The sequence below is a fragment of the Ursus americanus genome, chromosome 2, assembly GCF_024610735.1.
Source record: "Ursus americanus isolate L20-20 chromosome 2, mUrsAme1.1.p, whole genome shotgun sequence".
NCBI classification, from domain to species: Eukaryota; Metazoa; Chordata; class Mammalia; order Carnivora; family Ursidae; genus Ursus; species Ursus americanus.
In genome coordinates this window covers 43,874,736-43,891,805 of record NC_142128.1, presented here as the reverse complement: position 1 = coordinate 43,891,805, position 17,070 = coordinate 43,874,736, and the positions used below count along the sequence as shown (strand labels likewise).

The following is a 17,070-nucleotide window of genomic DNA, read 5'->3' as shown; positions in this document are numbered from 1 at the left end:
ATGATACTCTATATGGAAAACCCAAAAGAATCCACCCCGAAACTACTAGAAGCTATAGAGCAATTCAGTAATGTGGCGGTATACAAAATCAACGCTCAGAAATCAGTTGCATTCCTATACACGAACAATGAGACTGAAGAAAGAGAAATTTGGGAATCTATTCCATTTATAATAGCACCAAAAATCATACATTATCTTGGAATTAACTTAACCAGAGACGTAAAAGATCTATATTCTAGAAACTACAGATTACTCTTGAAAGACATTGAAGAAGACACAAAAAGATGGAAAAATATTCCATGCTCATGGATCAGAAGAATTAACATAGTTAAAATGTCCATGCTACCCAGAGCAATCTACACTTTCAATGCTATCCCGATCAAAATACCAATGACATTTTTCAAAGAACTGGAACAAACAGCCCTTAAATTTGTGTGGAACCAGAAAAGGCCACGAATCACCAAGGAATTGTTGAAAAGGAAAAACAAAGCTGGGGGCATCACAATGCCGGATTTTGAGCTGTACTACAAAGCTGTGATCACAAAGAGAGCATGGTACTGGCACAAAAACAGACAAATAGACCAATGGAACAGAATAGAGAACCCAGAAATGGATCCTCAGCTCTTTGGGCAACTAATCTTTGATAAAGCAGGAAAAAACATCCAGTGGAAAAAAGACAGTCTCTTCAATAAATGGTGCTGGGAAAATTGGACAGCTATGTGCAAAAGAATGAAACTTGACCACTCTCTCACACCATACACAAAGATAAACTCCAAATGGACGCAAGACCTCGATGTGAGACATGAATCCATCAAAATCCTAGAGGACAGCATAGGCAGCAACCACTACGTCATTGGCCACAGCAACCTTTTTCATGACACATCTCCAAAGGCAAGAGAAACAAAAGATAAAATGAACTTGTGGGACTTCATCAAGATCAAAAGCTTCTGCACAGCCAAGGAAACAGTCAAAAAAACTAAGAAGCAGCCCACGGAATGGGAGAATATATTTGCAAATGACACTACAGATAAAAGACTGGTATCCAAGATCTACAAAGAACTTCTCAAACTCAATACACAAGAAACAAATAAACAAATCATAAAATGGGCAGAAGATATGAACAGACACTTTTCCAATGAGGACATACAAATGGCTAACAGACACATGTAAAAATGTTCAAAATCATTAGCCATCAGGGAAGTTCAAATCAAAACCACACTGAGATACCACCTTACGCCAGTTAGAATGGCAAAAATTGACAAGGCAAGAAACAATTGTTGGAGAGGATGTGGAGAAAGGGGATCCCTCCTACATTGTTGGTGGGAGTGTAAGTTGGTATAGCCACTCTGAAAAACAAGTGTGGAGGTCCCTTAAAAAGTTAAAAATTGAGCTACCCTATGATCCAGCCATTGCACTATTGGGTGTTTACCCCAAAGATACAGACGTAGTGAAGAGAAGGGCCATATGCACCCCAATGTTCATGGCAGCATTGTCCACAATAGCTAAATCGTGGAAGGATCCGAGATGCCCTTCAACAGATGACTGGATTAAGAAGATGTCGTCCATATATACAATGGAGTATTACTCAGCTATCAAAAAAGAACGATTTCTCAACATTTGCTGCAACATGGATGGCACTGGAGGAGTTAATGCTAAGTGAAATAAGTCAAGCAGAGAAAGACAATTAACATATGGATTCTCTCATCTATGGAACATAAGAACTAGGAAGATCGGTAGGAGAAGAAAGGGATAAAGAAAGGGGGGTAATCAGAAGGGGGAATGAAGCATGAGAGACTATGGACTCTGAGAAACAAACTGAGGGCTTCAGAGGGGAGGGGGGTGGTGAAATGGCTTAGGCTGGTGATGGGTAGTAGGGAGGACACGTATTGCATGGTGCACTGGGTGTCATACGCAACTAATGAATCATCAAACTTTACATCAAAAACCAGGGATGTACTGTATGGTGACTAACATAATATAATAAAAAATATTATTATAAAAAAAAACTTGAACCAAGGTCACAAAGTGGTAAGAATACAAACAATATTCCCAATACCAGCATAATAAACTATCCAATGAAAACGTAAGAAGGGTCTTCCACCTGAGAATTTTAAAATCTGTGAAATAATTTTTGGGTCAAAAGGGAAATAAAAGCAAAATGAAATAAGTTCCAGGAAATAATATCAATTACACTCTGTGTAGCAGAATATGTGGGTTAAGTTTAAAGTAGAGATAAGAAGAAATGTCACAGAATAATTATATATATAAATAAAATACATACAATTCACTGAATAGTTAAAATTTAATTTTAATGAATTAATTTAATTAAAAGGATATGAAGTCTGGCCCATTACTCTTCGAAGGGCTGACTTGAACTCCTTATTCCTCAGACTGTAAATCATTGGATTGAACAGTGGTGTGAGGATGGTGTAGGACACAGATATGAGGGTGTCCTGACTTGAAGAGTAGCTGGACTTGGGCCTTAAGTAGATGAAAGAGGCACAACCATAATGAACAGTTACCACAATGAGATGGGAGGCACAGGTGGAGAAGGCCTTGTACCTGCTGGTGAAAGATGGGATCTTCAAAATGGCAGAGATGATGCGGATGTAAGAGACCAGGATAAGTAGCAGGGGAACGACCAAGACAAACACCCCAATCATGAATATGACCAACTGACTGAGGCGCGAATGATGGGATGCCACCTTGAGGACAGGGGCTATGTCACAGAAGTAGTGATGGAGCTGGTTGGAAGAGCGGAAGGGCAGGTGAAATACCAGGGAGGTGATAATCTGTGCAATAGTAAAGCCACAGGCACAGGCAGCAGCCACTAGTCCCACACACACACGGTGTCCCATGAGCTCCGTGTAGCGCAGAGGGTTACAGATGGCCACGTAGCGGTCATAACCCATGGCCGCCAGCAGGAAGGAGTGAGAGCAGCCAAGGAAGAGGAAGGTGAACATCTGGATGGCACAGCCCAGGAAGGAGATGGTCTTCTTCTGGGCCAGCAGGTCCACCAGCATCTTGGGTACAATGACGAAGGTGTAGCAGGTCTCAGAGCAGGAGAGGACGGCAAGGAAGAAGTACATGGGGGTGTGAAGGGCTCTGTCCAGCACGATGGTGGAAATGATGATGGCATTGGTGCCCAGAGTGAAGAGGTAGAGGGGCAGGAAGGCAATGAAGAGCAGCCGCTGCAGCCCGACCAGAGAAGAGAAGCCAAGGAAGGTGAACTCCCTCACCAGGGTCTCATTGCCCCACTCCATGCAGAGCACCCCCAGGAGAGTCAGAGACAGAGACAGAGGCCCGGATCCGGGAAGGAGAGTAGAAATTATGGGAAAATCAGCACAAAGTCTGGAGGCAGGCAAGTCCTTCATTCCCCCTCAGAAAGGTCTGCTAAGAAAAGAATTAAGGCTAAATATACAACAGAGGATCTGACGGCCATTTAGGAGGCTTTCTTTAAGACCAAGTCCACGGTATCTTCTACCAAGGGTTAAGGATCTGTCTCATTGGTTTTACCTGTATCTTACTTAGGGATTATCGTGTTTGTCCTTTCACTGGCATCCCAAGGAAACTAGCTTTCCAAGTGGAAAAGTATGTTTAATTCCAGCCATCATAACTTGACCAGGATGTGGAATGAGTAAGGAGTGAGCGGGTTCAGACACAACATATGAACCTGTTTATCCAGCCATAAGGTGGGAAGAGAGAGGAAGAGTTCTCCAGCAAACGTGAGGGGAATTGTGTTTGTTGAGGACTTCTTATATGCTAGGATATGTGGGAAGAACATCATAAACTCATGGCAGTAACCAAAGCAATAAGAAAAAAACAAAAACAAAAACACAGACACCTTTGGTGTTATTTCTGACAGACTGACTAAGAGAATAATTAGGGACATTTCTGGAGGCTCCACACTGGGGTCCTGAGAGAAGGGTGGAACAGATGACAACATTAGTTTAAAGAAGAATGTCCCCTTTTCCAGGAAGAGAAGAGTCACCAGGGTGCTAGAAAGAGACTCATTACCTGTGTGGTATGCATCTCACCTCCCTTTTCCCATTTTCTGTGCCTCAGAGAAGAGTTTTTTCCAAAAATGGCTCAGAGCTTGTCACAGATCATGAGAAAGAATGGGACAATCAGTCAGTGCTCCAGGTTCTAGTGCCCTGCCATAAATCACAGTCTCTATGTTTTATACACTGTTATATCAACAATATTCCTTTTGAATATTCTGCTACTAAACACAGTCTGCAAACTGCAGAAAGGATCATTTCTAAAGCTATTTTTAGGACTAATATCAGACAATTTTTTCATGGGTGTATTTCCCAATTGTCCATGCCTGGGAACTAAAGAAAGTGTTCTCTGTAAGCAAAATCACCTAGTTTAATTCCAGCCATCATTTGTTGGTCGCACCCAGTCTTTATTTACACACTTTTCAATCTATTTATATGTTTGTACATCATTTTCTGTTCAGGAATCATTTGCATCTGTTACCAGAATTGTTCATTTTTACATTCTTCTAGCCAATAGCAAATCTTAGATTTCTAGATTTAAGGTATATGATGAAAATTTTCTTTTTTTTTTTCTTTAAAAGTTTTATTTATCTCAGAGACAGAGAGAGAGAGAGACAGAGAGTGCACAAGTGGTAGGAAAAGGAGAGAGAATCTTAAGATGTGGGTCTCGATCTCCTGACCCTGAAATTATGACTTTATCCAAAGCCAAGAGTCAGACGCTTAACCTATGTACCATGTCGGTGCCCCAAATGATGGGAAATTTCTGAAACTCATTTATCTGTCCCTAGAAAATGGAGATAAATTTTTTTTCTTTCTTACTAGCTAGAAACTGGTCCTAAACTTAAATAGACATAATTATTCATTTATTTGAAGTTAATATGAGGATAATCACATAGGCTGGTTTAAAAGCTATTTTACAAATTAATAGGCATTTTTCATTCTGTAACTGTATAGATATTTGTGTTAAAAATAAACTCTATATTTACCATGTCTATCCTCATTATATAAATAGGTATGTGCATAATAGTTATGTTTTCCAAATTTAGAAAAACAAACCAATGAGACAGTGTGCTAACATAACACTCTCCCAAAGACGAATGAATATCTATTTTAAGACACTGAGGAAAATCCAAGCTTATATTCATTGCTTTAACTTTGTTTTAGCACTTTCCAAAGATTTTTTTGATCTTCTTCACATAATCCACATCTAATTCCCACCATATCCTCACTCCACTGAGTATAACATATGGATTAGGCCACAGAGGCTGGAATTCTCTCAATTCTGAAGGACTACATGTATCTTCCCAAATCCAAAATAATTCTCTAAGTTGTCACTCAGACCCATGAAATAGCTGAGTTCAGTTAAGTGGAATTTTTCTTTTACATATTATTAATATAAGCCCAGGATCTAATGGACTGTGTTATTGGTGTATTTGGCCCTTTTGTGGTGTCTGGGAACCCAGAAGCACAGTCCATCTGAGGCGGCAGCCCTCATCTGCTCAAGAAAACATCAGAGACCACTACAGTGTGTTAAATCTGTACTCTGCATGGAAAGATAGAAGAGCAGAAAAATTAAAAAGATCTTCTGGCCAAATACCCACAGGCTATAAAAATAAGGTAAAAGATGCCTCCATCTGACATGAGAAGATCCCTGTGTTAAGTAGCTTTGTGTAACTTTGAGTAAGACACTTCATCGAAGTCACACATAAAGTAAGCACAGTCCATCTCCTTCCTTTAAAATTAAAGGGGCTAGAGGAAGCAACAAGTGTAATAAACTGGCCAGATGCATGGGAAAGTACTTAGGCAGCTCCTTGAACACTCTCTTGCAGAAGGAGTTTTGACTTAGGGCCAGAGTGGAGTACTGACCCCAAGAGTCTTTTCAACTCAGGGAGTCCAAGATTCTCTAAACGATGATCCCTGATGTGCCCTTATATTCTAGACCCTATGCATGGCATTCAGGTTGCAATTCTAGGAGATGACACTTGCATACCTTATTTTTCTGACTCCTTAGATGCCCCATTGGGATATTATGTAATCTGGATTTAAATAGTGACTCAGCATGAGAGGGTCTTGGGTACCTACAAAAAGGGGGCAAATCTACACATTTTTCAGATGCAAAACTTTTGAGATATCCAGATAGTTATCTTAAGGAAAGCATCAATCAATAAACCGAGCAGCCTCAGAGAGTAAAGAAGTAAAACTTTTATCTTCTTAGATACACACGAGAACCCTGAACATACCCTATTAAAATGGAATCTGAGCACTGGATGTCAATTATAGCAAAAACCACTCATCCATGAGTACATGGCAGAGAGAGAAGTGGAGATTCAAGATCTATTTCTTTTAATCCATGAGCCAACCAGTCGGAAAGAAAAGAAAAGAAAAATCTATCTGGGAACCAAACTGACCCAGTCTGATCATTGTGAAAATTCATAGAACTCTATGGACCACACCTAATCACTCCTAGGACCTCGAGTTAAAAGTAGCCCCTGTTTTTCCTTCTCAACGCTGCCACGTACTGAGACTGCCATCACCAATCTGCTTGAGGAGCTGGCTGTTCACAAGCGCTACCCGGGTTCACACCCCACCCAGCCCCAGACTACACCAATATCCCTGCTATTCAGTAAGTACCTACATCGCTCTCCTCCTTTCCATTCAGACAGAAGGAGCTATTCAGTATGTGGGGTCCCTTGACAAGTAGATTCTAAGCCAAAGATCGGAAACTGAAGAAATGACACCAGAAGAGAGTGAACCTGCCCTGAAGTAGAAGCTCTCATCTGCATCAATAGAGGAAGCCTCTGCCACCCATGAGGACCATGGGCCCCTCCAGCCAAAGTCAGTGTGTGTAGAAGTTCTGGTGACCAACGTGCCGTGTGGTTATTAGAAGCAAGCACTGTGATCGTTGGGCTCCTGAGGCTAGATCTACTACTGGGGACATTGTCTTGGGGTTAATTAGTAGTCAAGTCTATTTTGGAGAATTAATGTCACCAGGTTCTCAACGGTAGCCTTTTCTGAGGAACCTGGGGAGAAGGAGCCAGGAGTGTAATTAGCCCGAGTCTGCATTGGAAGTTGAGTCCACGTGTGGTGGCTTCTGCAGGAGAAATCACCACAATTGAAACTGTATTCTACAGACCATGTGGGAATTTTTCATTGAATTTTAAGTCAGGGTAAGAGTGTATCTGTCCAGTGATTCTCAACTTTAGTTTTTCTAAGAGTCAAAAGAGGGCTTAATTACAAATTCATGTTCGCAGGTTCTTGTCCAGAGAACTTCTCATTAGGGACATCGAGATACTCTGCCCAAACCTAAATTTTCTCAAGCATCGTCGGTCTAGTTGAGCTCTATCATTAAATTGCTTGTTGTTTACGAATGGTTTTTAGTAGATTGACTAAACATCAAGTTCTCACTTTCAATCAAGTGAATCCAAAATGAGTAAATCCAGTCCAATCCCAGCATGAATTGTGAAGGCAAACTGACAACCAAATTTCTAAGGTTTACATGGAAGAATTAAGAGAATTTTGACAAACATGGGTCGTATAGAGGCTCACTCTTCCAAGGAGTAAGACGCTCAGTAATAGAAAGCACATGGTGGGAACAAGGAGAGATGAACAGTCCAGAGAGACAGAGAGGCGGACTCAGAAATGCATCTGTGCATTTTTGGCAACAGAAGCGACCTCACATGTCAGTAAGAAACCTGTGATTATTTAGTGAATAATACTGGGAAACGGGCTCCCTTCCAGTGATGTATCCCATCCCTCGATGGAGGTATCCTGGTAGAATAAAGAAATGGCTTCCGGAAGGCTCAGCAGAAGCACCGAGTGTGTGACCACCCCTGATAAGCCCCATGAATCTACTCCATCCTCCAAGCAAGGTACTGTGCCCACTCTCCAGCACCAAGGTCAGGTGCGTCTGGGAATCAGTGTGGGAGGAGTTAGACACCACTCCTTCCATTACACCCTGAATGACGGACACGCGTAAGGTTGAGCTTCGTCGTTTAGAGGCATTATTTCTCAAAGGAGTGTTGCCCTTGCCAGGAAGCACAAAACTGGAAATTGAGACTTGCCCGTGGCCACTTGAGCTACTTTGTTCTACTGTGCACGTGATCTGCAGGCAGAAAGGGTCTCGTTACACTGGCTAGGGTCATTGTTCCTACTATTTTGTGATTGCTACAGAATTGACTTTATTTTTCTGAAAACATTTCCTTGATGTCAAAATGTAAATTTAGCTTATAGGTAGATCATTTTTGTGAGTATCCTTTAGCGTGAGGAACACAGCTCAATCTGTCAATGAATATGTCGACTTCTGAAAGGTACACGTATTCTAAGTTTTGAGGTTTTCAGTTCCAGAGTTTACATAGCATTTTTTTTCCCATCTAAGTATATTGACTTTCTTGATGACAGAGCCATTAGTTTTTTTCCTCTTTAAAATATTTTTAATCCATTTTCATTTTTTATTTTAAAATGTTTTCCAACTTCACAAAGTTGTACATATTTAAGGCATATAATGTGATGTTTGATATATGTGTGTATTGTGAAGTGATTACCACAATAAAACTAATTATCATACCAATCGCATCACCTAGTTATGAACTATGTGTGAGGGGAGAACACTTGTGTTCAACTGGCTCAGCAAATTTGTAATATACAATACAGAGTTATTACCTATAGTCACCATGCTCTACATTAGACCTTTGGGAATTATCCGTCTATGGTAACCAACCTTTGTTCCCTTGTTCCCACTGGCTGCCATCACGGCATTTCCCCTCCCTCCAGCCCCTGGCTGCCACCATTCTAGTCTCTGCTTTTATGAATTTGACTTGTTTAGATTCCACATCATTATGTGGTTTTTTGGTGAATGGCTTATTTCACTCAACACAATGTCCTCCAGATTCATCCTTGTTGTCACAAATGGGATAATTTCCTTCCTTCTCATTATATTTTTTAATGTGTTTTTATTATGTTAGTCACCATACAGTACATCCCTGGTTTTTGTTGTAAAGTTCGATGATTCATTAGTTGTGTATAACACCCAGTGCACCATGCAATACGTGCCCTCCTTACTACCCATCACCAGCCTATCCCATTCCCCCACCCCCTCCCCTCTGAAGCCCTCAGTTTGTTTCTCAGAGTCCATAGTCTCTCATGCTTCATTCCCCCTTCTGATCACCCCCCTTTCTTTATCCTTTTCGTCTCCTACAGATCTTCCTAGTTCTTATGTTCCATAGATGAAAGAAACCATCATAGAGTAATATTCCATTAGACATAAATATATATATATACTTATACAGATATTTTGTACATATTATTAATATATATTATATATGTATATAATATGTATATTATATATGTATACATATATACATATATGTATATATGTATATAAGAATACATACATCTTCACCTAATCATGCATCAATGATTATAATTATACAGATATTTTGTACATATTATTAATATATATATTATATATGTATATAATATGTATATTATATATGTATACATATATACATATATGTATATATGTATATAAGAATACATACATCTTCACCTAATCATGCATCAATGATTATAATTTAGCTGTGGACTTTTCATATATGGCCTTTATTGTGTCAAAGCAAATTCCTATCGACTCAATTTGTTAAGAGTTTTAATCATGAATGGATGTTGTATGTTGTCAAATGCTTTTTTTGCATTTTTCTTCCCATGATGTGTTTTTTTCCTCACTCCTTCTGTTAGCGCAGTCTACCACATTGATTTGTATACCTTGAACTGTCTTTGTATATTAAGGACAAGTCTCAATTGATCCTAATATGTAATAATTTCAATGTCTTATTTTATTATTATTATATTTATTTTCATATTCTTTATATTATTATATATTTTATTATTGATTATATTGATTATGTTATTGAATATTGAATATATTATATTATTGATTATGTTGATTATTATATTGATCCTAATATGTAGTAATTTCAAAGTCTTATTTTATATTTATTATATTATGTATACTATTATGTATTTATGATGATGATGTGATGATACTATTCCCAGTATCGTGCTGAGGACTTTTGCGTTTGTGTTTAGCAGTAATTTTGGCCGATTGTATTTCTGTGCTGTCTCTGGCTTCAGTGTTAGGGTAATGTTACCCTCATGATATGAGTCTGAAAACCTTCTCTCTTCTATTTTTTGGAAGTTTAAAAGATTGGTGTTAATTCTTTGCATGTTTGGTAGAAAATTCACCCGTGAAACTATCTGGTCCTGGGCTTTTATTTGTTGGGCCATTTTTGATTCCTGATAAATCTCTTTATTTGTAATTGGTCTTTTCAAGCTTTCTATTTCTTCTTGATACACTTTTGGATTACATGTTTCTAGGAACTTATGCATTTCTTCTAGATTATCCACTTCGTAGTTGTACAGTTGCTCATAATAGTCCCTTATTATGTTTTCTGATTCTGAGGCACACATTGATATTTCTCTTCTATCATTCGTTATTTTATTTATTTGAGTCTTCTCCCTTTGTTTTCCAATTAGTCCAGTGGAGGTTTTATCAAGATTGTTTTGATTTTGGTTTTCAAAAGAAGTAGCATTCATTGTTGTTGATCTTTCTTTTGTGTTCCTTTTCTAGTATCTATTTATTTCCTCTCAAATGCTTATTTTTGCACTCTTTCTGCTAACCGTGGGCTTAGTTTTTGCTTTTTGTTCTTGTTCCTGAAGGTGTCATGTTAGGTTGTTTGTTTGAGATCATTCTTCTTTAGGCATTTATGGCTATAAGCTTTCCTCTTAATGCTGCTTTTCCTGCATCCCATACATCTTAGTATGTTGTATTTTCCTTTTTGTTTGTCTCAAGATATTTTTTAAATTCCCTTTGGATTTCCTCCTTGACCCAATGATTGTGAGTGTGCATTGTTAAGTTTCCACATGTTGGTGAATTTTCCCATTTTCTTACTGTTACTGATTTCTGGTTTCATTCCATTGTCGTCAGAAAAAATACTTGGAATGATTTTGCTCTTGAATTTGCTAAGACTTGTTTTGTGACCTAACAGGGGATCTATCCTGGAGGATGTTCCATGTGCACTTGAAAAGCAAGTGCATTCTTCTAGAATTGGGTTGGAAGTTCTGTGCATGTCTGTTAGATCCATTTGTTCCACACCTTTGTTCCATTCATCTGTTTCTTTGCCAAGTTTCTGTCTGAATGATCCTTTCATGGAGGGTGGGATACTGAAGTCTCCTACTATTAATGGATTTCTGTCTGTTTCCTTTCCGATCTGTCAATAGTTGTTTCATATATTTAGGGGCTTTGATGTAAGATGCACGTATAATTATATTGTTCTACCTTCCTGTTGAATTGACACTTTGAACTCAAAAGGTTCCACCTAGTCTTTCGTTTTATTAAAATACTTTCTACATCGAAAACTAACCTTATGGAGATTTAATTTACATACCTTAAAATGTTTTCAATTTAAATATACAATGGAACTTTACATCAAAAACTAGGGGGGTACTGTATGGTGACTAACATAATATAATAACAAATATTATTATAAAAAATAAATAAATGTACAGTTTGGTGAGATCTGAAAAATGTATAAATCCAAAAGACATCCACGCAATCGAGTTACAGGACATTTCTACAACCCCTACAGCTCCCTTTAATACTTTTGTGGTCAGTCCCCCCATCCCCAGTCCCCAGAAAAACACGGATCTTGCATTTTGTTCATAAAGTTTTGTCTTTTCCATAATTTCATATAAATGCAATCAAACAATATGTTCATTTTTGTATCTTGGTACTTTCCAGGATCCGAGCTGCAGGACAGAAGCGAGCAGCAGGGCAGCCTGCACGGTACAATCCTCTGCCCCTCGATCTAAATGACCTACCGATTTAAACAATTCTTTACAGTATCTGTGTCCTCCTCCTCAGAAATGAGACCAACACTGACAAGACTCTATTTCTAGGAGCCCAGAGCAGACTTCTATCAATAAGAACCTTATATTTCTCAGAGTTAAAAATTAAAAATCAGAAGGGGGAATGAAGCATGAGAGACGATGAACTCTGAGAAACAAACTGAGGGCTTCAGAGGGGAGCGGGGTGAGTGTATGGGATAGGCTGGTGATGGGTAGTAAGGAGGGCACATATCACATGGTGCACTGGGTGTTATACGCAACTAATGAATCATTGAACTTTACATCAAAAACCAGGGATGTACTGTATGGTGACTAACATAATAAAAAAATAAAATAAAATAAAATAAATAAAATCTTTAAAAATAAATAAATAAAATTGAGAATGAAGAAACCAAAAAAAAAAAAAATGAAAACTCAAGAAAGACATCTGTGATTTCTTCCCTCCTTCCAGAGCACAAAAACATTGACTCCTTCAGGAAGAGGCATCCGATGGAAGGGAGAGATGTGTAAGGGGAATTTGAGGAGCGTGAGAGCCACTGTTTGGACCCTGAGCATGGGTAACGCTGTAGTATCCTCCGTGGGCCTTGGTCTTGGCCCTCCTTGTCTTATTTCTGCATCTCCCCTTCTAAACACCACACTCTTTTCAGACAAAGGGCTGTAGTGGTAAACATGCTAAGAGGAAATGGAATCACCAAGGTCAGGTATTCCCAGACCCCACCCCAAATACTTCTATGCAGAGGATCCTGGGTAAATCCAATGATAGACACCTGTCCATGCACCTCATGTGTATGTGGCCCGTGAACCACCACCATCATGGGCTGTGTCATTCCCCTCTTTGTGAAGCCCTCCCCACAGAACCATCCCCAGAATTCCTGGAACGACACTGGTACTCAACGCATAATGATTAAACTGATGGATTCATGGATGCAGAGGGGAACATCTGAATTAATTCATGTCTTTGAAAAGATGACTCTAACAGGGGAATGTAGAAAAGTTTACAATTTGTGCCCCCTTGGAATGCAAGCATAGCAAAGATGTATGAAGCAGGAGAGCTACAGAAAATAATTATCTGGTGTATTCAACTACCAACGTGAAAAAGAAGGAAACTATGACATTTGTCAAAGAAGGCATTTATGTAATCCCTTAAAACAGTTAACCTAGACGCAGAATCTATAGGGCCAGTGATAGAGGGAGAGACAGCTCATTACTTCATTCAGCAAATGGAACCTTGAGCTAAAATGAATGACCTGTGAAAAAAATCATTTCACCCTCTGCACAGATCAAGTAAAGTACAGAATTGACTTCACTCTTTTTATCTCAAGTTTTTCTTGCCCAGAATCCAAAAACTACTTCCCCCCAAGGCCTCAATCCCCTGGAGTAGCTACTTGTATAAGACCCAGGGATTTCCCCGGCACCCCTGCCACCGGGCACACAGGGCTGGTGAGAATCGGGCTGTCCACTGAGCTCTAGTCCATGCAGCAATCAGAGCTCTCTTTCCTCTTGAAAGGCTCATAGCCCCCCAACCTCCCCCAATTAATTCTGCAAAGAAAATACTGCTCGATGTTCTTACGAAGGTTGCCTGTTTGTCTCCCCTTTACACTGTGACAGGACACAGAAGGAAACCTGGGACTGGGCAGGAACTCTGCCTCTAAATGTAAGTGTTTCCCTTGCATGGTGGCCGAAGCCGCAGGCTGTCCTCTTCGCAGTGTCCTCTGTCAATCCCTCTACAAACGTCCTGGCGCCAAGGAAAGCCTCAGAGGCAGAACAACTGGTGGACCCCGTGCACAGGTGCAGTGGGTCAGAGCATCGCGATCCAGGGGGCAACTCGGGGAAAAGAGACAAGATGGTCCAGTGAGCAAGCTCTGCCATCTGAATATGGAGAGAGCAAAGGGAGAGAAGGTTCAGAGTGTAAAACAGCCAACTGTTTTTAAGACGGACCTGAACCAGGAAATAGGACAGGACAGATGTGTCCTTCAGCGGAAGGAAAGCTTTGGTGACACAGCGAAGGTGGAAGAAGGAGAGGTGAGGGGGTCGCCTGCCTTATGGGGTCACACAGAGCAAGGACACGCCGATCCGTTTCCTCAGGCTCGGGTATGTAAGCACACAGTGCAGAGACTATCTCAACAGTAGGACCCGGGTTAGCGAGCAGACAGCCCAGGACGGGAGAGTTGTAGGTATTTGGGACACAGTCTCACCTCTGCCGCTATAACGCTACACAACCGAGAACTTGATCCCTCACGTCTCTGGGCCTCAGCGTCCTAACTGGTGAGTGAGGCAGGTGGGCGAGCTACGGCTAGTAGGTGCTGAGTATTCACTCCGAGTCGGGGACCTAATTGTGAACGTTTGGTGCTCATGGAATGGTTTCTGCTCATATTATCGCCATTTCAGATGGAAGCCTGAGGCACAAAGAAGTGATTTCCACAGTCATAAAGCTGGTCAGTGTCAGAGTCATGGTCCCAGCCTCACAGTCTAGCTTCTTTGTCCCTGCCGGCCTTGCTCTGCGTCGGTTCCAGCACATGGTCCTGGAGCAAACGGACAGAGAAGTTGACACACAGAGTAATCAAAGCCTTACAGCTACTCAGAGAAGCCTTTCAGGAGATCAGTATCAAGCTGGGGTTTGTAGCCGGGATAGATGTTAACTGTGGGGGGCACAGAACGGTAGGAAAGGAAATGAACGTTAATTGTAAAGTCAGAGGACGGAAATAGTGATGTGTGATTGCCACTTGTCTACAGCAGAGACCAGAAGGGGGCCGTAAGGCTCGGGAGTAAAGCACCTGAGGGGAGGATGAGGACAGAGACTTCCCGAAATAATGTCATGAGAAATAATTGAGAGAACTGAGAGTGTTGGTCAGGAGGAAAATGAGACCCCTTAAGGGATATGATCACTTCTCCAATAACTAAAGGGCTGGCGTGATGAAAAGAACCCCTTGCAGGTGTCGGCAGGGGAGTCTTCCAGAGCTAGGGCAGGGCGCGTCAAGGAGGCATATCTGCTTCATCTCTGAATACGAAGGTTCTCGACAATCGAGACATGTAGCAAGAGAGCAGCCTGTGCTGTGTCTCAGGATTTCTTATACCTGGATCTTGACTGTGGGGACTAGACATAAATCCCAGGCTTATATAAAAAGTTCACAGAATTGAGTCCAAATTGAAGAAGGAGATTCCTGAGCTTCTGCTAATATAAAGACTGTCTGGTTGTCTCAGTCTATTAGGAAGGTTTCAGCACTACTTGCTCTCAGATCAAATGACAGATTTTCCCAAAGATAATGGGGAGAGTTGTTCTTATAACATTCCAGAATAGAGGAGGCCTCATCACCCTCTGCACTAAGTCGGAGCTCTACTTAGCCACTTATTCCCAAATTCCCGTGTGATCATGACAAGGAAAACCCTGATATGTGGGATCATTCTACGCCTGTGCCAAAGGCTTCACAACTGATTATTATTAATAAATCTCCACACTTTTAAATAATAATAATAATAAAATACTTCATTACATGTAAGCAAACACTATTTGAGTCAAACTTAGGAGGGGCTGGATAGAACCCTTTTCATTGGTTTTCGTTGTTTTCTGAATCAGTTTGTCATAAGAATGCTTTTCAGGCAAGCGATTTTTGACGGCTGTTGCTCTCATGTGGGTTAAATAAATGGCTTGACATTTTTTCTCTCTTTTTCCTTTTCCATAAAATGACAGGATTAGGTGAGATGAGCTCTAAGTCACTACTTGATTTAGCAGACTGTGTATGAACCTTCCGGTGTCCTTGAATTGGACCATATCTTCTTAGGTCACTTCTCCTGCCTCCTGCTTCCCCCATCCTATGACCACTGTGCTTAAGAGCTTGCTACTCGGTTTTTCAAACTAATATTTTCAGCTTTGTGCAGAAACACAAATGTGGCCTCTTTGGGGCTTTTTCCTTTTGTCAAATTCTTTCTGTTCACGATTTCAGGATGTGTGAATCCGACTCCCGCTGACCAATGACGAGGCAGAACCAGAGCGTGATCACTGAGTTCATCCTTATAGGCTTCTCAAACCTGGGGCATCTGCAGGTACCTCTCTTCTTCACCTTCCTCCTGGTTTACCTGGCCACTCTGATGGCCAATGCCACCATCATGACTGTCATTCGTCTGGACAGGACTTTGCACACCCCTATGTACTTCTTTCTCTTTGTCCTCTCCTGCTCTGAAACCTGCTACACCTTGGCCATTGTACCGAAAATGCTGGCCAACCTGCTTTCCACGAGTCACACTATTTCTTTCTCTGGCTGTGCCGCTCAGCTCTTCTTCTTCGTGGGCCTGGCTTGTACCAACTGTTTTCTAATTGCCGCCATGGGCTACGATCGCTACGTTGCCATCTGCAACCCTCTCAACTACACTCTTGTTGTCAGCCGAGCCACCTGTGTGCTGCTAGTTCTGGCCTCCAGCTGCTGTGGCTTCCTGATCTCTGTGGTTGTCAATGTCCTGGTGTTCAGTGTGCCCTTCTGCGCCTCCAATCAGATCAACCACTTCTTCTGTGATATTTCCCCGGTCATAAAACTAGGCTGCTCTGACACGAGCCTGAAGGAGATGGTCATCTTCTTCCTCAGCATTCTGGTCTTGCTGGTTCCCTTTGTGCTGATCTTCATCTCCTACGTCTTCATCGTCTCCGCCATCCTCAAGATCACATCAGCTGAGGGACAGTGGAAGGCCTTTGCCACCTGTGCCTCCCACCTCACGGTGGTTGTCGTGCACTATGGCTGTGCCTCCTTCATCTACCTCAGGCCCACGTCCCTATACTCCTCAGATAAGGACCGGCTCGTGGCAGTGACCTACACTGTGATCACCCCACTGCTCAATCCCCTTGTCTACACACTGAGAAATAAAGAAGTGAAGAGCGCTCTGAGTAAGGTTCTCGGCAGGTACTCATTCCCCAAAACTGTGTGAGTGACTTGGCAAGTCGGGAGCGTTATATTCAAGGTAGAAATGAGGACTTTCATTTATATTGGTTATTTTATTGGGAAGCCTTTCTTTGTGCTTAGCCTATAACTGCTCTGGAGGTTATCCCAGTTGGTCCCCAGAAAGTTATGTGAATATGGAAACTCTCAAGCACTCAAGTGATGCTATCTTCATGCACTGGAAATGTAGGTTTTCTCAGCTGACGCCAGAAATGATGCGTTATCCTTCTGAGAATGCCTAG

General features: G+C 41.2%; 2 protein-coding genes across 2 annotated transcripts; one reads left to right on the top strand and one right to left on the bottom strand.

Moving 5' to 3' along the window:
- Positions 1-2,321: 2,321 nt before the first annotated feature.
- On the bottom strand, positions 2,322-3,263 carry LOC148110564 (olfactory receptor 10K1-like). Its single transcript, XM_087866301.1, has one exon. The coding sequence runs from the start codon at positions 3,261-3,263 to the stop codon at positions 2,322-2,324; it is 942 nt and encodes a 313-aa protein (XP_087722427.1).
- Positions 3,264-15,872: 12,609 nt separating this feature from the next.
- On the top strand, positions 15,873-16,817 carry LOC123783710 (olfactory receptor 10T2-like). Its single transcript, XM_045784632.2, has one exon. The coding sequence runs from the start codon at positions 15,873-15,875 to the stop codon at positions 16,815-16,817; it is 945 nt and encodes a 314-aa protein (XP_045640588.1).
- The last annotated feature ends 253 nt before the right edge of the window (positions 16,818-17,070 follow it).